The sequence below is a fragment of the Podarcis gaigeae genome (genome assembly GCF_964106915.1).
Source record: "Podarcis gaigeae genome assembly, chromosome: 1".
In the NCBI taxonomy this organism is placed as follows: Eukaryota; Metazoa; Chordata; class Lepidosauria; order Squamata; family Lacertidae; genus Podarcis; species Podarcis gaigeae.
This window is the reverse complement of record NC_139678.1, coordinates 68245845-68268760: the sequence shown is the minus strand read 5'-3', so window position 1 is coordinate 68268760 and position 22916 is coordinate 68245845. Positions and strand designations below refer to the sequence as shown.

Here is a 22916-nt window from a genome sequence, read left to right as displayed (position 1 = left end):
GTTTAATATTACATTCTTTCTGCCCCTCCTACTTTTAGCTAATTGCTTCATTATGTACTTTTCATACTGTGTTTGTTCTGAAGGGATTAATTTTGTGCTTTGCTTCATGAGCCATAAAGCTTCTACCATGCATGGTTAAACTACGTATGTTGTGGGCTTGGGGTGTTGCTGCTCATAATTGTAGTAAATTCCACCATGGACTATGTTACTAAGCAATAACACATTTCAAAGGTCACTAAAGGCACAAAGTGTCACTCAGTTGTCTTACATTACATCCTTCTTCCCACAAGACACAGAAGAATAATGGATACTTAAGTCATTCTATTGCCAAGTATATGTCAAAAGGAGGAACAAGGTGACCACAACTGTTCATTTTTTCATGCTATTGGTTTCTGGCCTTCTAAGTTTCTGGCCCTCTGGGTGCTCTGTTGTGTCAGCAATCTTCTGGTAGTGACAAATACAGCTCTTTGTGGCTGGTCTTAGTAATGAATCACAGAGCAAGAGACACAATTTTAAAGGAGAGGACACCCCTGCACCGCCAAACATTCAAGAAAATGGGCACACTCAGTTGTTCTGTGGAAAACAAAATTCCTATTTTCAAATTATTTCTCTTGCCTCTGCCAATTTTATCCAAAAATTGGCCACCATAAGAACATATGAAGCCAGGCATGCCACCTTTTGTCTGCAACTGGCAATATAAGTGGCCCATATCTGTTGATAAGAAGCTAAACAAAAAACCCCAAAGACACAGCAGGGACACACTATGGCTGGAGAAATGAACAGTTGGCAATTTTAGTACTGTCAGCAGAGTATGTCAACCTTGGCTTAAGAAACTTCAGGATAATAGTTTTCCGTGCTTTTAAATACAGGAGTAACTTTTAGTTCGATTTGCAGCAGGGACTCATATTTTAAAGCATTTTTTTGCCATTTATGCCCATTGTTTTCCCTTCCTTCTTAGTATGCTTCTCTTCTCTTAAAAACCCTTTAATGTCTTAAAAACCCTTTAATGACTGCAATAAATTGAAGTTGTGTGACCTCTTGCAGGTTAGGGCCTATTCACTGATGATCAATGACAGAGCATACTAAAGGAGGCACTATGGCATGTCAAAGAGAAAAAGAAGTGTTTGACGGCGGGGAAGAACGCTACAAACCTCTTGGAATATTAAGCAGTTAGGTGATGCCATGTTCAGCTATATTCCTAGTTTATCTAGGAAATGGTCTCATCAACAGTTTGCTGCATGTATTTCCTAGTTAAATTGTTACAAAACCTATTCTGCCTACCCACAGTGTTATCCATGACCCCTGGGTAACATATGCTTTTCATCAAAAGGGATAAAGGTTGAGTTCCAGGGTATGGATTGAGGGCACACAAGTCCACGAACTTGCTGAAGCTAAGCAAGTCTGGGTCTGGTCAGTGCTTGAATGGGTGATTTTTTGGCAGTCATGTGCATGATGCATTGGGCTCAATGGTGGAAGAAAGGCAGAATACAGATGTAAGAAAAAACAAAAAGGTTGTTTGTTATCTCTAAAACTTGTTTCTCTGGCTATAATACTCAAAGCAGAAATTTCCTTCAATAAAGCAGCAGTGCACTAGTTCAGCATGTGCAAATGAAATGGCCAAAATACTGAGAGTGGCCATTGTGGGTCAAAGCGACTTTTGCACCAATATCTATTGGTGTTGTGTTGATCATCTTTTCTTTTCTGTGGGACTTGTAAATCACATGTGTGCTTCCTCTAAAACAGAGCGATCATAAGGATGATTCAAAGTGCAACTGGTAATGCTGCCTGTATGTGCAATTATACATGCTGTAGCTGCAGCTGTTGAGGCATTTGCAGAGAAAAGGGAAGAGGAGAAAATTATGTCACTGGAGGTGTGACAGAGACCAATGGAATGAGCCACAACTTTATGCAGGCCAAGACACAGTTGGAAATACAGTGATATAGAGGGAAACAATCCTGCTCCATTTTCAAAATAGGGTTGGTTCTTGGCAAAATGACAATAATCTTGAAATCACATCCCCCAAGTACTACAGGCAGGAGAGCCCACAACGTTCTGTATATAAAGGGCTTTTGCAATTATTCTGCTCGTATAAAGAACATACTGTATATATTACTTCAGCTAAGTCCAAAGTAATGTTTGGACAAGTCAACTGCACTACATAGGGCTGCCATTTATTCCTTAAGAGACAAAATTATGCAGGTGAAACTGTTCCCCCTTCACCAGCATGCTAGGCAAAAGTCTCCTGCTCATTATCCTGTAACTGTTATAGACCTATGAACTGGAGTTAAAAGGTAGACAGCATTATTTGTGAAACAGCTGTGAAACTTTCCCTCAGTCTCAGAGACAGACTGCTGGTTTGGGGGGACTTCAACACCCATGCCAAGGCAACTGGCTTTGGGGTGGCTCAGGATTTCATGGCTACCATGATGACCATGAAGCTGTCCCAAGATTTCACCAGTCTAATACATGTGGAAGACCACACTCTGGACCTTGTTTTCTAAAATGAGCAGGAAGAGGGTGATCTGAACGTGAGAGATATTGGCATCAGTCCCTTCTCATGGTCTGATCACTCTGTGTTGATATTTAGGCTTTCAACACCTTTTCCCCGCAGCAGAGCCGGGGGACCTATTAGGATAGTCTGTCCTGGATGATTTCCAAACACCTCTGGGAGATTTTCTGGCTGGTATGACTGGCATTCCTTTCGGAGCCCTGGCTGTGACCTGGAACATCTGAACGACTAAGGCCTTTGACGCAATTGCCCCAGAGTCTCTTCCACGTAATGGAGCCTGCTTGACTCCCTGGTATACTCCAGAGCTTAGGGCAAGAAAACAAGCTGGGAGACAGCACAAACACAGGTGGAGGAAAACTCAGTTTGAATGCCATCAAACCTAGTGGCAGTGAAGGCATCCTCATTGTGCCATCCTGCAGAGATTTTCCAGGTGGTGGCAGAACTGACGGTAGCTTGCTGTGGCTTGTTTGCAAAGCATTTGGAGGATATAATGCTTGCATCCACTGGGATCTTTATTCTGCCAAGTCCTGTTGAATAAGTTTCAGTTAGTAAGGCTTGAGGATGTGGACAAGGTGCTTGGATTGGTTAGGATGACCTCTTGTGCTCTAGACCAGGCATGGCCAAACTTGGCCCTCCAATTCCCATCATCCCTGACCACTGGTCCTGTTAGCTAGGGGTGATGGGACTTGTAGTCCCAAAACATCTGGAGGGCCAAGTTTGGCCATGCCTGCTCTAGACCCTTGGCTCTCTTGGCTGATAAAAACCATCAGGGAGGGTACAGCTGGCTGGGCCAGGGAGGTGATTAATGCCTCCCTAGAAGAGGGGATGGTCTCTGCCAGCAGTAAAAACAGTCCTCAAGAAACCCTCCCTGGTTTTGGAAAATCTAAGTAACAATGGGCCATTTGACAACATCTTCTTCTTTGGGAAAGTTCTTGTAGTCCCACAACATCTGGAGGGCTGAGTTTGCCTATGCCTAAACAAGATGTATGAAGGAGAAATATCCCATTATTTCTTAATGGAAAAGGCATTGGTTACCAAGATCATTTTCAAGTCCTCTACAAATGGATCTCATATACTGGGCAGGGAACAAGACCCTGTTGTGCAAGTAATAATTTATAGGTGACAGGGCTGCTGTTATTGTTTTGCTTAAATATCTGATTATTTATTTATATAAGCAGTGTTTTGCAGCATACTTTCTTTCCATTAAATTCTACTTAAGATCTGGGTATGCTGCTTTTCTTTGACATACTAAAACTTGCACACAACTAATTTTATGGTTATTTGAATTCTCTTGTTTGCATGTTTAGAGGCCAACGATAACCTCATTTTCATAAACTAGAAATAACAGTAATCAAAGCTGTCTACAACGTGTGCTATAATTATGCAATCATAAATAATATATTTGATGCATACATCATACATTAATTATTATTCATAAATGCTCCAAGCTATTGATGCCATAAGTCTGCAAAATGTTTTGTAAAGACAAATATCATTTGCGTAGCATGGAAAAATTATAGCGCAGGAGGCTGTTTTCTGCACTGCGACTACAAATTGCTTCAACACACTGCTACACAGTACAAGAGAAATTCAGAACTCAAATGCTGTTAAAACAATTCAGTGGAAGAAAAATATATCTAGTGACATGGTAGAGACGGATGATTTTGCAGGTGATCTTCCTCAGGAAAAAAATTATCTGATTCCTTTACCTTCTCCCTACAAGTGATGAGGACTGATACTGAACCTTCACACCCAGCTCAGCCACTAGGGAGTCTTGTTCTCCTTAAGACCATATTGTACAGCTATGAGTGGCTAAGTTTTTAGTAGAATGTACACATGTAAAATCCAATGTGCAATTAGCTCAAACTGTAGGGCTAATTCTCAGATTTGGGGGTGGGGGCATTGAGCTCATTGGGCTCATGAGTGCTGGATTTTATGTGGATATGCTCTAATCAAGCTCTGGATCCATGGGAGCCCATGGTGAGGTAGATTAATTCAGTTCACCATCACATGCAGGGAGAATGCTCATCACCCACCGCAATGCTCCACAAAGTTATACCTTTCTGCCACCCTGATCTTAAAATAGTTGCATCAATGGCTGCACTACAGAAGCTGAGCCATGTATTTTGTGACACTGCATAGAAAGCAAGGTTATTGTTTGCAGAGTGGCACAGCAAATGGAGATGATGAGGCTGCATTACCCAAGCCAGGGCTTGGTCTGAGCACTCATGAGCCTTGTTTGTGCACACAGCTTTGCCATCTGTTTCCTTGTACCCCTCGGGAAGTATCAAGCTTTGCCTTGGGCATGAGAAGCTACAGGTAGAGGCAACAGCAAGGTGAGCAGGGCCTTGTCTGCCCTGATTGCAGCAAGTCCCTACTACAAGCTACTTTAGATCTTTAAAGAAGCAAGATCTGTGGGCTTTTCTAAAGTGATTATGCTTGTGACTAATTCATCAATCATCACAAAAAACCCATACTGAATAATGATGATCACAGACTATGCTACTTATGAATAATGATGATCACAGACTATGCTACTTATAATTAGTTGCATGTTTATAATCAGGGCCATTGCAATTGGCACAATAGTTTCCAAACTTTTTACTAGTGAGGCCATGGAGCGCCTTTTTTCCTTTGTTGACAACCTATCAGGCAATCTCATGTCTAGCTCCCAGTGTCACTATTCCTTTAGCTCCTTGCATTGAATCGTTAGGTCACAGACACTGTTGGCAGTCTGGTGCCTGCCTTGCGAAGCTTTTGTGCTTTGCACTGGTGGAATCTGATCCGTCATCTTGAATAAATGACATAAAATATGAGCATAGCCGACAACAAAAAATGCCTTTAGCAATGATACCCAATGCTGAGAACAACCTAGGCAGAGTGTTTGGGGCTTTAAAGGCTAGCGCATGGGTGAAACTGGCAAAGAGATAATTTACCTCAGATAAACCACAAGCACAATCCCAACAATACTTATGAAGGAATAAATGCAATCAATTTGGGTTGTGTTTAGTAGCCACTTATGCATCAGATTGTCATACATCTGTAATCTAGTCTAGCTCTGAAGACTGTCTTAAAGAACACCTCTTTTTAAATAGTCTGTGGACTCCAGGAAGCATTATTCCATGTCATTAAAAAAAGACACATACATGCCATGGATGGTTAATGAGACTATTTCAAGATATTATTCTAGGTGGCATTTGACAACTGCTAAATTTTAAAAGACCCATGCCTGCTAGTGAGGGATTTTCAAGTGAATGGAAATTCTTTAATGTATTCCAGGAATGTACTATCACCCAGAAACTCTAACTGATGTGTTTAGGGCCCTATCTTTACTAATTGGCTACCTGCTCAGTTTTAGATCTCCTGTTTTGTTATTTATGGAACATCAGATATAATATTAATCGTGGTGCTGTTTCTCAGTGCTCATTAATTTTGGTACATCATGATCTAACTACTTGGGTGGCAACTATTTTCCTGGAGGACCATTTTGGGATGTGAGTGAGAAATTCAAACTAACTCATTGAAATTAGTCTGCTGTTGTCACAAATGTTACTTACTCCACCCTCTTCAGTCCAAGGGTGGGGAAACTCCCCCACCCCTGCTGTTATGAGTTGCACGTCACTTTTGGGTGGAGACAGAGGTGATGATGAGCAGCAGCTATAGAGTCAAAGCCAAAAGTGTTCTGTCTGAACTAATATGGAATGAAGATAGCCCTATTTCTCATCAAGGTTATCTCAAATTAGAATTCCCACTTCCATGCAATTTCTGATTCTGTTCTTACTAAGAAGTAAGCTCCGCAAGGCTGGAAGTGGTGACTGTCAAATAACTTTACAGAGGGTTTTACAAGGCAAGAAAAATAAGGAGGATGTAGGAAGGAAGGAACTCTGATGGGAAAGAAAGATGGGGCATCTTCAGGAAATTTGGCCAAATCAGTGGACCACAGGATGGCCACCTGTGCTTTTGCCTTTAAGGATAGCAATGTAGGCTGTGTTTGACCCAGTGTCTCCAGTTCCTGGCCTCTAATATAAATGTATCTTAAAAGTATTCTCATAGCATTTACTGTGAGGAGAACCTGAACTTACAGGGTTAAACAGCTCAGAGTGTACGCCCTGCCTACTGTGAGGGGGGGGGGGGGAGATTCTGCATCATATCCGAGAGTCTAAACCCTTTGTTCTGTCTCTCTACTTTCGATTTTGAGGAAAGTGGACGTGTTTTCACGATGCTGTTCGACAATGGATAGTTTGCTGTAAATAAAAAACTGCTTCTAGCTGTTAATATCCTGAGTGGACTTTATTTAAGCACACTGGAAGCAAGCACTGAGTTTTGCAGCTTTTCTCTTACCGCTGCTGATCTCTACGTTTGCTCAGAGGCTTTGGAACGTGATCCTTGAAGTGCTGGGGCCCAGCAGAAGCTACGCAGACGGGGTGTGCTGGACGCCAAGATTTATCTAAGCAATAAATCTTCTTCATTTACTACATTTATATACCACTTTTTCCTGCAAGGAGCTGAAGGTGGTGTGTACTGCGGTTCAAATCCCCTCTCAGCTCACATTTATCCTCACAACAATACCTAACGGTAGGTTAGGCTGAGAGATGGTGATCAGGCTGAGGTCGTTCAGTGGGCTGAGTGGGGATTTGAACCCTAGTCTCCCAGGTCATGGGTCCAACACTCTAACCATTATACCACACTGGCCCACACTTGGACCTCTTTCACACATGAATTGGAATAATGCCCTTTGCTCATGAGAAACAAAGAAAGAAGAAAAATTTTGCTGAGGAAAAAGATGGCAATATACATCTGCATTATCTAGCATCTCTGATGTTATGCTTCTTTTTAACAGTCACCTTATAAATATTCATCAATCCTGGTATTTAGATTAGTTCTGAATTATGAAGTGTTGGTGGCACGCTGCTAAAATTTTCTGTTCAATACAGAGTCAAAATTTTGTTTTGATGCAGCTGAAATTTTTTTTGGTCAGGCTAGATGTTACATAACATATGCTACACCACTGCACACCGTTGTGCTTTAAAGATGAAAGTATTTTAATGTAGGTCAGGTTGGGCTTCTCTGGAGAGAGCAAGAAAAAAAATGTTGGGAAATGAAAGCAATATTGGGTTTTATTTAAGTGATCCAGCACACCCCAAAATTTCAATTACACAAAGGCTTGAGCTTTTCTCTAGCCCTGTCCATCAATGTGATCTTCAGCCGTTAACTTTGGCATAGGATAAGCCGAGCTGACTGGCTAGCATATTACTTGAGAGCTTTGGGGCCATATTCTGTCATGCAAATTATTAGGAAAGCCTCATGGGTAGATGTTGATCAAACTCCTTGCCAGTGTAAAGAAACTGGAAGTCAGTCAGCTCAAAATCAAAGCACTATCTATCTTCAAGCACAGTGCACAAGTTCAAGCAGAGTAACCAGCTTATAGGGGTGGTCTCATGACTCCCGACCCTCTAGTAGGAGCTACAGAAGAAGCTCCCATCTCTTGTCTGTAATGTAACACGGTGAGGAACTTGCCCTTTCTTCTGATGCAGTAATGCTTTATCTTTGACAAGTGAGAGGGAAAAGTTGAAACGAGAGAGAGTGAAATGAAAGCATCTTTAGTACATTTTGTAGCCTCAATGTTGTACTTGAAGTAGTTTTCTTTACCACTTATTTATAAATATTTCTCTTTGCCTTTATAATAGGGTCTGCAATCCAGGGAGTGTAAGCCATGCTGGATTCCATTCCAGTTCAGAGACTAGTCTGAAGTTGTGGTGTTCAAACTATGCTTTGGGTAGAGCTGAGCCGAGCATTCTGAAAATTTCTTTGTTAACCATTTGTTGGGCAGATAGAGGAGAAATGACCCTCCCTGGGGGAAAAACATGTTGGGGTGGGGAACATAAATTTAAAGTAATAAAATGAGCCCTGGTGGATGTAGCCAAACGCCCATGTAGTCTGTTATCCCAGAGGCCTACAAAAAGCTGGAAAGCAGGACATGAGACTAGTATTTGGGGAGAAAGTGCTGCCTCTAATACTACCTAGCATTATGAAGGTTTTTCATTGTCTCTACTACTACCGCTACCCCTATGTTACTCACAACTTCCCACCAGCCACATTTCCTGGCATGCCTTGCAAGTAAAAACACAGCATGTCACATTGTGTGGCTCCCCAGACATTTCTGGAAGTGAATGGCTGCTAAATGACTGAGCATTTGCCTCTGGTGTGGGACGTATCACGTCCTTCTGGATTGTGGCTACACCATGCATGCTCTGTGTCGATGACCTAAAAAGTCACAGAAGGCAAATAAGAGCTGTGTGCTGTTAAGCTGTACATGGCATAGTTCATAAATCTATTTTTGTAAAGTGGCTCAAACCAATCCAGCTGTCTTCCCTAGGATACTTTCACTTGCTCTAAAAATCAGCTGGCCCTCTAAAAAACCAATAGTATTATATTTTTTGGAAAGAGTTAGAGAGACTGAAATGAGAAACATAAATCACATAGATTGTTGCTAATAAACTAATGGCATTGAGTGGAATGAAAATTGTATGATTATACAGACTCAGTATTCTATAAATATGTACAGCCTATGCTGAGAAGGAAGAGCACATCTGTCTCATATTTTATCGGCTTCTAAAGTGGCTCAACTGTGTTTAAACAAACAGATGTGTCTGGAGGATGCTGCTCTCGCTACCAACAAAACTTTAATTAAAAGAGGGCGATGAATCTTATCCAAGGTTCATTTGTTCAGCAAAACTTTAAAATATTTAAACAATTTTACATCATTTTACAGTACTTAACACTCAGCATTGTTTATGTCCTTTCTCTTATTTATCTTTTCCACAGGCTCCTAAGGTAGTCGGTTTTTACTTCTCTGTCATAACACAAGAAGAAGTCATGGACATCCAATGAAGCTGACTGTTGCAGGATTCAGGAGAGAGAAGCACCCTGACCAGGGACCCTGCTCCCTACCCTGCTTGCACAGGGGCACAAATTTGGGTCGACTGGTGAGGTGGAGACTTCAATTCACGGAAAGGCAACTCTGGATTCAACACAGTACTTTTGATAAACACACTGACAGTCGCCCTATTGGCAAATATCTAATATGATTTTACACTTATATCAAGGTATAAAAAGTATGATGGGAAAATGCAAAACACCTTCATTACAATTATGCAGTAATGGACTGTGGGGGGGGGGGAATATCCAGAGAGCTTTTGAACAGGAACCAAAAGCACAAATTAACCAGTCTCTCTGACATGCTGAGACAGCACCAAGGTTTCAAATACTTTTCTTCTGTATTACAGCATGGTAAAAAAAATTAAAAGAGTTATTGATTGATAATCTTATTAACTTAAAACATATTATTTTTCATAGTGGTAAAGCAATCAATGTTTGTACTCCTGCCAAGGGAAAGTTATTTATTGATCAATTAAGGAGTAATATTGGGCTTATTACATAAATTAGAAGACGGTAGCCAAGATTCAATATAATTTTTGATGAACAGTAAACCAGTACAGAAAGCTGTTCTCTTATCTGTTTGATTATTAATTAATTGAAGCTGAGGAAGAGCTTGTATATTCAAGATATGTAAGATACTACTCAACAATATATTACTTTCATCCAATACATTTGTACCTTGGTTCTTGAACAGAATGCATTCTGGGAGTCTGTTCGACTCCTGGAACCATTCAAAAACCAAGGCGCAGCTTCCGATTGGCTGCAGAAGCGTCCTGCAGCCAATTGGAAGCCGCGGAAGCCACGCTGAACATTCGGCTTCCGGAAATCATTCGAAAACCAGAACACTCACTTCTGGGTTTCAATTGTTTGGGAGCCGATTTGTTTGGGAGCCAAAGTGTTTCAGATCCAAGGTACGACTGTATCTGATTTTTGAGACTCAGAATCCAATCTTTTTTGTGTTTCCAATTCTGACTTCATCATCTATTACTTTTTCCTCATCTAAAATCTGCTAGTTGATTCCCGATAGTTTCTTACCCTGATCCCAAGTTCTACGTTTTCACCTCCATAGACCTCCATGCCTTCATCTAGCAGACCAATCTCTTGGAAATATTCTCTGTCTACTATGAAGCATCCAATTAGTGCAGGGCTCCTAGACAGAAAGGGGGAAAAAAGCAGCAAATATTAAAACATTGGAATTTAGTCAGTTGAGTGAATTTCAGGTATGCCTCATTTAAGGTAAATTCCCCAACCATAAAATTTGTGTGTCTTATTCAGTCCCACCTCCAACAGTGGGATAAATTAACAAAGATCTGGCTTTCACTCAGAAATAAGCTGAATTTTCTTCTGGACTAGACCAAAGCTGACCGAAGCCGTGAGCAACTTATTCATCTCTGGTACTGGCAGGAACCTGGTATTTTGGTGCTCTTACTGAAGCATCCACACAAAGGTATTAATTGTGGCCCCTCAAGTAACCAATACATTCCTTGATTACATGGCTGTCCTGTTTATCCTCAGAGAACCTCAGAATAGTTTACATGGATATCCTACGATGTCTCCTATAAATAGTGTCCAGGCTAAGACCTTTGTAACTAATAAAATAAAATGCATTGCAAACTTTTTGCAGTCACGAAGACTCCATGTAGAACTGGGCTGCTCAAAAGGGTTTCTTTAGCCCAGTTAAGATTACATTTGTGGAGATATCAATGCATGAATGGAGACAAGCAGCACTGCACACATTGGCTGCACATTCACCAAAAGCTATCGAAAGCTTTTAGTAAATGCATGGATGGGACAGGGACAGCCAGCACATGCCATGATGCTTTGTTATCACCACATAGGTTAGCTGCACAGGGCTAATGTGTGATAGATACTGATGTTGCCATGGTTTCAGAGAACATTCTTTAATGCTTGTCTGAAGTGTGGCTCGCTCCATCGTTCATTGGACTCAGCCACTCAGTTCAATATAATGACTCCAAATACTGCTATGCAACAAGGGGAGGAAATGTTCAGGAAGACCTAGGCATTGCATCTTTTGGCCTCTTGTCCGGCTAGTCTTCAATGGCATTTGAACTGGTTGAGATTCAGCCATGCAGTCTTTATAAAGTGGCTGAGAATGGAACAATTAATCTGTCCTTAGTCCTACTCTTGCTTTGTCATGCAGGCTGGCAAATAGAAAAATGTCACTTGTGCCATTATGTGAGCAAAAGAAGTGCAGTGGGGACAACAGGATGCTAATTAAAGGGGACAGGGGGTTGTTATAGAACAGGATACACCATTTTGCATTCATCAAGACAATGATAATCAAGCTGTGATAAACTGAGGCATCTGCTCCTGATGTGGTCGTAAAAATTCTTTTTTAAAAAAATTAATCACACCCCTGAAATCTCCCTTCCCTGTTTGTACAGATGATAACGAAGTGTCAGCTTGGAACTAGGGGAAGCTGTTCCTTGTGAACTTCATGATGAAGAAAATGCCAATCATTCCTCATTATGTTGCATCGAGACATCAGTGCTATGCATGGGGGTGGAGGGTGGGGAACGAAAGTACACTCTTCACAGCATGGCAGATTTCCCAAATATATCCTCAAGAGAAACACGCTTGCTTTTGCTGTAAACCTGCATATTTCAGCCTTTTTTACAACCAGCCACGGCCTTCCATTACAGTGACTGTATAAATAGTGACAGCAGCTCTGTAATTTGTCATGGTTACATAAAAACAGTATTTTATTGGAACTGAAAATGCCCCACTGTGAGTGAGCCGTTGGCCACTGGGGTTTAACCAAATGACCCCCAAATCCAGCTGCATAATTTGATTTATTTTCTTAATGTAAGAAGAGGCCAGATGGATCAGACCAAATGCCTACCTAGTCCTGCATCCTGTACTGGGTCTACCAATACTAGATGCCTACCGGAGGCCCTCAAGCAGGATATGAAGGCAGTAGCCCTCTCTTGTGGCTGTTTCTCAGCATGACTCACATTTACATGTTTTACCTTATAGGAGCAGTTGTGTTTTCCAACTTCCACCATGACTTGGGTGGGTTTAAATATCGGCACCATAATTCCCAATCAAACCCTTGTGCAGACAGAGGATACTCTTCTATTTCAAAATTGTCGTATTTGATGTTATCAAATGATGGAGAAATGATTCTTTTTCTGTTTTCCTTGATTCTGGTTAGTACCGGTTCAGCCCTAAGGGGGAGGGAGAGAGAAGACAATCAGAGTGTTCCAAGAGTTATAATCATCAGCTTAATTCCTTTTTTCTTCCTTCATTTTATTTCAACTTTCTGTACGATTTAGTATATTAAAAATTTCTCTAAGCGGTTTACAAAAAAACGGAAGCAGCAACAGTCAACTTTAACAAAATATTATAAAAATACACAGTTACATATAAAGATGTTCCATTAATGCAAAGTTTTAAATATATAAAAGTCTATAGCAATTCATGTTCCTTCTGATACACCATTCCTCTCAGCTTCCTGGTTCTCACCCAGGGTCCAAACCCTCAACTCACCCACAAAAGTCTCACAACAAGAAAAGTTCCTACCCTGGTATCTCACTCTAGACTTTCTTTTTTATGGACAGGACAAGGTAGATGGTATTTCTTTAGGCTGCCCACAGCTGTGTTCCATTCAGCTGAACTTTCCACACCCAGTTCCAGGTGCAGCAGGTTTGTTGAGGTCAAGAGGATGGGGAAAGGAGCCCCTCCCCCGCATAGCTCTTCCTTCTCCCTCTCTCCTCTCCTCCTACTCTGAATTTCTACTGATGTCAGTGGGATCCTTTAACTTCACTTAAGATCTTTAGAGCTCCTACACACAACAGTTTTACCATTTAGCATGTTTCCCTGTTACTTTCTTGTCTCAGTGATAAGAAGAGATTAGGACTTTCATATTGGTGACAATTATCCTTACAGCTTACAGCTGTCAAACGATCAAGGATATCAGCAAGAACAGAGCTGTCCTAAGATTAAAGGCTTCTACCCTTTCAAAGAGTCTTCTTCTATCAAGATTGAAATCAGAAAACAAAACATAATATTAATTTAGCATGTCTCAGTAATTGGCCAGGTGAGGCAGCCAAATAATTAGAAGCAGTTGACATTACATTATTTCCAGCACCGGTTATTATTTATTTTATTTTTTGCCCAGGCATTTTAAATGGTTGTGTTTACTCTGCATTATAGTTTGAAAGTTTTATTGATGCTAATTCGTTGTGAATGTTGATTCTTGCTTCCATTTTGTTGCATCTGGCATGAGCAGTTTTATGCATGCCCATTGTACACCACCTGGAATAGGTTTGGATGAAGACTGGTCTAGATAGATTTAAATAAATTAATAAGCAGGCACTATCAGACACTGAAGATATGAAATACTGAACAGCGAACTTCAGCAAATCTCCAGCAGCAAAGGAATATTACTTATTATGTAACGGGTTTTTCCTGAAGCATGAATTTTTGACATACACTATAATTAAAGCCACTAATGAGTAGAATAGGTAATTACATTGGACAGTGCCTTGGGGGGGGGGAACACTTCCAGAAAAGTTATGCCCTGTGATCTGTGGCTAATTCCCTGGAAGCATAAGGTATATCCTTCTGTGAAGAGGCATGTGGGAAGCAACCACTGATATAACCAACAACCATTTCCAGGATCTTCATAGCTATAGTTGTGATGCAGCAATCACAGAAGCTGCGGCCTCTATATCTATGACTGTCTGCATGGCATGGTGGGTTCATTCATGTGAGCACAATCAAAATGGCTAGGTTAGTGCTTATTAGTTATTGCCCTCCATCATGAGGAAATGGCACTTAAAACGTACTCATAGGCCTTGTCCTTTCTCAGCCAGCTAGGGATTCTTAAGAAAAATATTGTTAGCTAACGGATGATATGGTCTCATTTGTTCTGAAAGAGATTATAACCCCCCTCCCCAATTATAGTAAAAATCGGTTAAGCCCTGCAATGATTCTCCTAAGAGGAGAACTATTTGTGCCTGACCTGCTGCTTTCTCAATTTATAACACACCCCATTGCTTAACATATCACAGTTTGCTATTGGAAAGTTGTGATGATTTCCAGATTTTAATAATTACTAATTTGGCAGCTTTTAAAATATGTTGAATTAGTTTCACAGTAGAATAATTATCAGAATCTTTCTTGAAGAGATTAATTGCGGTTTTAGCCAGAACAGCAATGATTATGAACCACTGTTGCCCCCATTTCCTTTTTTTAATACTAACAATTCTGGGCATTCCCAGAATTCCACATGCAAATATGTGGCAATGTGCTCCAACACAGGTTCCTTCTTCTGATATTTACTTTTCCATGCCACAAGGCATATTTGGGGTTACATGCACTGAGAGGCAAATATTAAGAGTCTGGGTTGTGCAGAGCTTATCTTCAGCTGGAGGTGGAGGAACCAGCCTGTCAATCTTGGTCTGCAACCAAGTTCTAGGCAACAACAGCAGGGGTGGGTGATTTAGTGGGACACTGGTGCTTCCCTGACCTTCAGTCAAATGCATCACTGCTGCTTACCAAGAAAGAGAGGGGCGAAGTGACAATGTTGGTGTGGTGCAAACACACCAGCAGAGCCAATTCAGTGCTACCACTGGTGCAATTTCATTTTCCTGGGGCTCCATGAAGTAACAACTCCACAAAACCCTGCCACAGCACCCTGATCTCACGTGGGTGATCACATGGCACTCAATACCTGACCTGAGCCACAGTAAAAATTACAATGGTTTCGGCATAAAGCCACAAAGCAAAAAGGGGGATTTAAACTCAGTCTCCCACCTTTACAAATAAAAACTCACCTCATTGTCTAATCAGGTGAAATTGGTTTCAGTCACCAAACAGAAAATTATTGATTTGAGTCATTATCTGAATCCACTTTCCATATGAACACCTGTTATTTTCTAAGGAAATGCCCATACTGATTTATCGATGGAATTGTATTTTAAAATTTACAGCTAAACCCAGTGCTTTCCAAGTTAGTGCAACGTTTTGCACCTTGGAAAACTATAATTAACTTTAATCATAAACCACACAATAAGATGAGTCTGTTGCATATTAACTGGATATTTCTGCACATGCTTTATGTCAATAGATTGCTTAGGGACACCTTCTATCCCTGGCACACACAAATGAAGAAAAAGTAGGAGACTGAGGACTTCAAGATCGTCCAACTTAGAACTAGACATTTTGGCTGCCATCCAGCAATCAAGCCCTGCACATACCATGGGAATAGGGAATGCTCCATTTTCTCATAGAGTTATGCATGTAATAACAAAAAATGGGTGTAGATTGCAAAAACCTTCTTACTAGTAACCCTAGCCAATGTTGTGCTTATTGCTGAGGTAAGCAAGGTCTACAATTTTAATTAACTATAGTCTTGGGTATATTTGGAGAGGGGGGGGAATGAGGCAAGATGGTTCTATGAATGCAGAATTAATTGCACCAGTACATGGTGCCACTGATGTACATTACGCCCATTTGGCACATGGCATAGTCTTGGAGAAAGGTGAAGAGTGGTACTAAGAGTGTGCCGTTCCTTGTTCCTATTTTAGGAACAGAACCAAAACAAGATGCACAACAAAAGCTCAGGTCTGAATGACCCATAAAGGCCAAACAACTTACTTTCCTGGCCTTTAGGATTTATAGCACAGTGGCAAGATAATGCCAAGGAAGTTTATATTCAAGGAAGCGTATATATTTTGTGTTCCCTTTGTAATTTGGTTTGCATGTGTGTTTGTTTAGAAGGCTATTTAAGGTTTGGATCAGCAGGGCAGAAAGATGGAACAGGGCATACTGCTGTTCGACAGTATAAAGCAGCAGGGACTGGGATCAAAAGGAACAGGTGGTAATACAGAGTTCTATCTACTGTATCCACCTTAAGAACTCTTGCTTCTTAGCTATACACAGCCAACCTGCATACCCCACCTCAATTTTCTTTTGTTGGAATTCTCTGTTCAGAAAATGGATTGAGCTTATCTATCAAAAATTCTTTTCCTATTCATATCTCCGGAAGACTTCTGTCCCTGTCCCTTTTGTGTGTACAGATAAGAGCTCTCCTCTGACATTATCTGACCATACAGGAATATTAAGACTACAGATGCCTTCATTTTTAAAAGATTTCAAAGTTTAAAGCCATGTTTTACAACCCCCTTAAATGTTTTTAGACTCTGACTACATTATGAACCACTTGGCTAAAAAAAAAATCCCCTCCTTACACTCAAGGAAACTGAACAGATAACTGAGCACGTTAGCTTATCCTATTATACATCCCTAAATGCAGGAATTGTATGTGAAAAGTGAGATAAATTGCTGTGTGTACCAAAATGATGCTAGTTGCTGGCTCACTGTTTCTGCAGAGCACCACCACTGTGATGGGACAATGCAAAATTCAATATAGGTAACTTGCCTATAACTGACGTTCTTCAAGTGGTGACATGTGGGATCTGCACCTCCACAGAGCAGCACTTTATAAACTTCTAGAGCTTTACATTCTGGCCCTTGTCCTCAAGCAGAGATGTCCCATGTGCTATTCCTGGCTTGAGGGCAGAAAGAGCACCTTTCCCCCCTCAGTTCCTTTTTGACTGCCACTTTAGCAGAATGTAGGGACATCTCTTTCCCTGAGTTTTATCCTTCAGCATCTCTATTTTTACCTTTCCTCACATATTCTTCTTCAAAACATGATTTTAAAAAGCTAAACACTTTCTTTGTATTTCTTATCGGACACCTATCATCTTCCACCCCTTTCACCTCTCCAGTTGACATAGAAATCAACTTCCATAGAATACAATTATATGGCACAGAGATGGTCACTTTAAAAGGTGTCAGATTTGTGCAACCTTTCAGGCTCTGAAGATTGTGTCTTTCTATGTCTTCTGCCTAGTTGATGCCCACCCAAACAGAATCCACCTTACTCTTTTATCAGGAATTATATACAGGGTAAGAACAAATAAGAAGAGTAACACTACCAATACAAATACCTTCTAAGCCATTAGCATGCATTCATTCAATTTTATCAGCCAAATAATATTTGCATGTTCTGAACCAAGCTATTCAAGCTAGTTATATATTAAGAACTGTCTATATGTGACTTATTAAAATGTTGTATGTATGCTGAGTCTAGAGAAGCCAATGAAGCTTCAGCTATTGGCTTTAACAGCCCGATGGTCTGCCTGTTACACCAGGGACTTGCATTACATCTCACCAGCCTGGCTGTTTTCATGCAAGTGTCAGTGCACATGTACATCTCAATTATTCTTTTGTGAGGGGACAGCTATTATATCCTTAATCCCTCTCTTGCTCATATTGTTTGCTGTTATCTGCAGCCCTGAGTAACTGGCTGCTGCCTTGGCACCATCTAAAACAACAACAGGTTAAACCTAGCATGCTGCCAACCAATCAGGTATCAAGGTGGTCAGGATGATGATGCCACAGTACTACACAGCCAGTGGCATTTGGCTAGATGACAATGTAACAAAGCCAATTCTGAGAGAGGGCAGGATCCTATGTGTTCATTTTGAATGGACTAATAGTTTCCCCACTGTTCAAAGTCCTCCAAAAATCAGTGGAATAGGGGTACTTTTCACACTTGTGTGCTCAGATTTAATCTAAGTACATTTTAATTGCAATCATTAACTCACTGAAAGCAATGGCCAAACTCCTGTATAATTTAAAGGATGATGAAGACTTCAGTTGTTGCCACTTAACGAATTTTTAATCAGTGGATACATATTTAAAACAGCATTAGAGGATTAGCTCCCTACATTAGAGTTAATGTAGAGATCTACATTAACTCTTCTATAGAACTTTTCTGAACATGCGCAGACAAACTCTACCAAATAACATAGACCAGAAGCAGCAAGGCACATACCATCCCACGTTGAATTCTACATGTGCATCAAAGAGTGCAACTACGGGAGCCGTGGCTGCCCTCCAGCCACTAACACGAGAGCGAATCAGCCCCTCTTGCTTGTTGTGTCGAACCACCTTGATGAACCCAGACTTCCGTGTGTTCACCTCATCAACATATTCTGTTAGCTTCTCTTTGAGTTCTTCTGTACAAGGAATACAAAGGAGGTTAGGAACAACGGTCCGACTTCTGAGATGTGCTCATCTAGATCAGATCATAAACAACTTATAGGTTGGGCTATTTGTGTGTATGATATAAAGGGAGAGTGATGAACGGGGCCTTGAAAACTGCAGGTTTCCCTTGCATTGAATAAACACCAACAGTTTTGCAAAACACAGGAATACAGGAGAAGACATTTGAAGATACTACATAAGCTGTTTACACCTGTGGTAAAAAGCCAGAGGTGTACATAAAGGGAAAGAAATAGGAGCCAGCTTCCTTGTTGGAGCCCAGCCCAGTTACAAAAATCTCTGCAGTAAATGATTGAGATGCACAGTGGAAGTTTGGCCATTTGCTTCAGTGGGATGTGAACCACATTGTTTCCTTAATGCTGTTCTTAGATAAATCTTAGCAATATTATCACCCTTTTCCAGAATATCCTTGCTGATATATTTGCTAGAGTAAGCCTCAGAACAATATCACAGCTCTGATATCCTACTGGTGCAAGTATATATCTGTACACAGCAGTGTATAAATGTACTTGTAGGGCTTTGTGTTGCTGTTCAAAAACCTACTCATGGGGAAAATTACTGTCTCCTCTGTTTATAACTCACTTGAAGTCTTAAAGTAAATGTTGTGTTGTTTTCTTGGTTTCCCCATAATCAATGAACAATTGCCCTTTCCTAAGAAAATAGGGCATCGGCACAAGCATTCCTGTATGTGTACCATAGTACTGCACACTTATCTCAAAATCAAGGAGGAATGGTTGTACATAATGGATGAGAATTAACATCCATGCATGAGAATTAACATCACATTTAAACATTATGCCAAATGATTGGTGGTAGGGCAGGCCTGAGGCAGATGCATAGCTACTGCCTATTGAGTATACTCAGTTTTCTTAACATGTCTATAAAACAGACAGCTCATATAAATATGCTGCTTTGTGATGAAAATTATAAAAAGGTGGATTTCAGGCATTTTAGATTCTTCAGCGAAGTGTGTAGGGTCACCACTAGGAAATACATGTATATAGTAATTAACCACAGGAGAATTATTGAGCTTTCTAAATCAATGATCAGAAATGAGACTACAGTGAATAGATTACATGCTTTAAATGCTGGGCTTCAGTTTGCAAATCATGGTTTGCATGGAACCAGCATTGCAACTGCGCTGAGGGCTCACCCAGACTTCCATTAGGGCAGTGATTTGTAGGCACAGGTCCATGCTTTCTAGACACGGGTCCAAGTGGGTTGTTGGTTGGTCCTGCTGGACAAATACGACTGAATTGAAACAAACATCAATTGGGTTTTTCTGCGGATTGATGTCCGATTCAGCAGTAAACAGCAAGTTTTCCCAGGAAAAGCAGAAGGATAGTCCCCCCCTCCCCCCCAAACCCCCCACCGCTCAGACCCCTGCCTGGAAAGCACAGACTTGTATCTAAAAATCATGGTACAAAGAGAAGTCTGGATGAGCCCTGAGCCAGGATGACAAATGAAATAGTTCCAATTTACTGTGTGTGTGTCTTATTTTTTTATTTTTTATTTATTTTTATTTTTAAAATTTCATTATATGGTAAGATATAGAAAACTAATGGGGGGGAAAATCTACAAAAAATACAAGTAGAATACAGAGTCATCTCTTAAAGGTTGTTCTTAACCCAATAGCCTAGGCATAGGCAAACTCAGCCCCCCAGATGTTTTGGGACTACAATTCCCATCATCTCTGACCACTGGTTCTGTTAGCTAGGGATGATGGGAGTTGTAGGCCAAAAACATCTGGAGGGCTGAGTTTGCCTGTGCTTGCAATAGCCCCTCTTAGCTCTCACTGAGGATCTTTCTTTCTTTTCTCCTCCTAGCCTCTCACCCTGGGAGACCAGCATTTCCCTGCCTCTCACACCCAGGTCCCTCCACCAGCCACCCCCCCCCCATGGGTGCACCCTAGCAGAAGATGCCTAAGGAGAAAGAGAAGAGCAGGGGAAGGGGAGAGAAAGAAAGAGAAGAAAGCCAGAAGAGAAATGAAAGAGAGAGAAGAAAAAAGGGGAAAGAAACAATAAAGAAAAATTAAAAGGACTTCTGATTTTCTGTCTGCTGGTTACATTTTTAAAAATGTTATTTAAGACATTCAGTCCATGATAACTCCCAACTTCTCCACTTTCTGTTAAACAATTATCTCCTCCAAGTCCAAGTATTTTCTTTTCCCATAAAAAGTCCAAGAGGGGTTCCCAAATTAGTAGTAGTAGTAGTAGTAAATGTCAACCATGTTTTTTCTTCAATATCAACTTTACTTCCAGTAATTCCCACCACCATGCCTCCATACTGAGTAATAGTAAATTCTTCTGTCCATGTCCATGTCAAAATCTCTCCACTGCGGTCCCATGTATAAATATTGGAAAATTATTATTGCAAATGAAATAGTTCTAATGCTGCTGAGCCCTATCAGTAGGACAGGTGCTGAAGTAGAAGAGATCTGAAAGAAAGGCATTTTTCATCTGCATCATTCCCCAAAACGTTCTTAGCACAAAAGTCTCCCCTTATCACATTGCATTAATTAAAACACTCTGGAGTCTAAATATTAGTACATAAATTCCAAGTAAATGACTACATGAACCAATTTACTTTTGCAAATGAATATTAACGTGACTGAGAAAAAGAGCCGGCAGTTAAGGTATATCATCAACATTTCTTTTTAAGACAGGGGTGGGGGAATTGTCCTGTCACGTTTTCAAAATAAACAATGGGATGAATGGAAACAAAGGGAGGAAATGAATTATTTATGCCCCCTTCACATGTGCCTTCTCTCTGCTCTGACCACACGTTCCATCTCTGTGCTGAAAAGATTCTGCAGCAGCTTTGGGGTTGTGGCTTTCTCTCTCTCTCAGTTAAACAAAGCACACACTTTGTAGGGATGAGCCAAAGCGAGAGGCATATTTGGCAAACATTTTCTTCTGCTGCACAACAGGTTCCCTTTGGGCAAGTTTTCATGAGTTATGAAAGGCGTGGAAAGATTTTGCACAGTGGGTGAGTGCCCCTGATACCTATTCGCACATATACCTCACCCAGTACCTAGCAGTCACGAGATAATAATTTAGTAGATCAGCCCAACTGACTGCAGCTTCAGCACCATTTCCCCATTCGTTTAAAGCCCTCTTGAGAAATTACCATGAAGTCTTAAGAAAACATATGAGAGGAGAGCAGTTGTGGGTGTGGATGGGTGTGCGCATGAGAGTGCACTAGTGGGGTGAGTGTAGGTTAGCTATTTGAAGCAGGAAGTGTCCTGTGTTTGTGAAGACTTCCTGTGGATTTGCGGACCCTCACTGTCCACCTGTTATTTCGAACGCAATGTATTTTCTCTTTCACAAAATTGTGGCATGTGTGTGTGTTTTTAAGCATCTTTGTATCAAAATATCCATATAAAACTCCATCTTGAATTCATTGTGTCTGTCTTTGTTCACCACTGTGGAAGCTCAGGACCCTCCATTTAGTGTAATGTTTAAGCATTTAGCTACGTACGCAGCATTTCTATGCCAAGTCAAATGCATAATGGGAAAGCATTACTGGAAAACATAGCCCACTACCCTCAAGGACTTAAAGATCAATACCTCCAACAGAATCGTTATTTGTTCAGCCTCCATTCAAGGACAGTTTTGTTTATATTTTATCTCTTGTACCATAAATGCTTCTCCACTATCAATTTGTCTTAAATATTTAAACCAAACTTTCCCTATATTCAGGTGACGACAGAATAAATCTGTGTTCTGGGCACAGCTGGTTTCATTTCACACACGCACCTCATTCTCTATGTAAGTGACCCTCACCAAGGCCCAAAGACCCACACTTACATTTGTCTAAAGTTAAATTTTGTACCATGCAGTATTTTAAGAGGCAATTAATCGTTTTAAGAACATTCTTGTTCAATATTTATGTCTGTTGAACACACCATAATAAACAGGTTTGCGTCTCTGGCACTCATACATAGTACATGTAGGCCAATTCAATTTCTAATAACAGGCACTTGAGTGTGTATATAAACAAATATGCTCCTGTGGCATAATCACACATGGACAGACTCACCCTTGGTCTTCAGCCTTGTGTGACTCTGGTAGACACAGTAACAGAATTTAAGCATATGTAAAGTGCTGGGAGATTGGATCTGGTGCAGGTATTGCTCTTGTGTTAATAAAGTGATCATAGCACAAATGACCTAGGACCTTTCACAGAGTGGTAAAGAAAAGTTGGAATGGGGTATCTCTTCACACACTATTGAGAGGCTCATTGCTCATTCGGTGATGTGGCGCTCTAGCAGCTTTTGCCTGAGAACTGGTCTTATTCATCAGGCGCTTAAAGAGCAAGCCATTGACTTTTGTCCTTAGGCCTTATCTTGTCAAGATTGTTAAAGTA

At 40.8% G+C, this 22916-nt stretch overlaps 1 protein-coding gene and 1 long non-coding RNA gene across 3 annotated transcripts in view; one reads left to right on the top strand and one right to left on the bottom strand.

Annotated features, from left to right (window-relative positions):
* The window catches only part of GALNT18 (polypeptide N-acetylgalactosaminyltransferase 18), a 258857-nt gene that overhangs the window by 50930 nt on the left and 185011 nt on the right, over window positions 1-22916 (bottom strand). Inside the window, exons 4-6 of the mRNA XM_083725220.1 lie at window positions 18319-18502; window positions 12440-12637; window positions 10485-10599 (exon numbers count right to left, since the gene is read on the bottom strand). Of these exons, the coding sequence (XP_083581346.1) occupies window positions 10485-10599; window positions 12440-12637; window positions 18319-18502 (497 nt within the window). The remainder of the gene's footprint in view (window positions 1-10484; window positions 10600-12439; window positions 12638-18318; window positions 18503-22916) is intronic.
* Window positions 16868-21946, top strand: LOC310838704. Of its 2 annotated transcripts, XR_014561127.1 has the most exons (3): window positions 16868-17387; window positions 20375-20757; window positions 20846-21946. It is a non-coding gene; the product is annotated as an uncharacterized lncRNA (long non-coding RNA). The 2 variants fall into 2 exon arrangements; XR_014561128.1 differs by lacking the exon at window positions 16868-17387 and having other exon boundaries at window positions 20193-20757.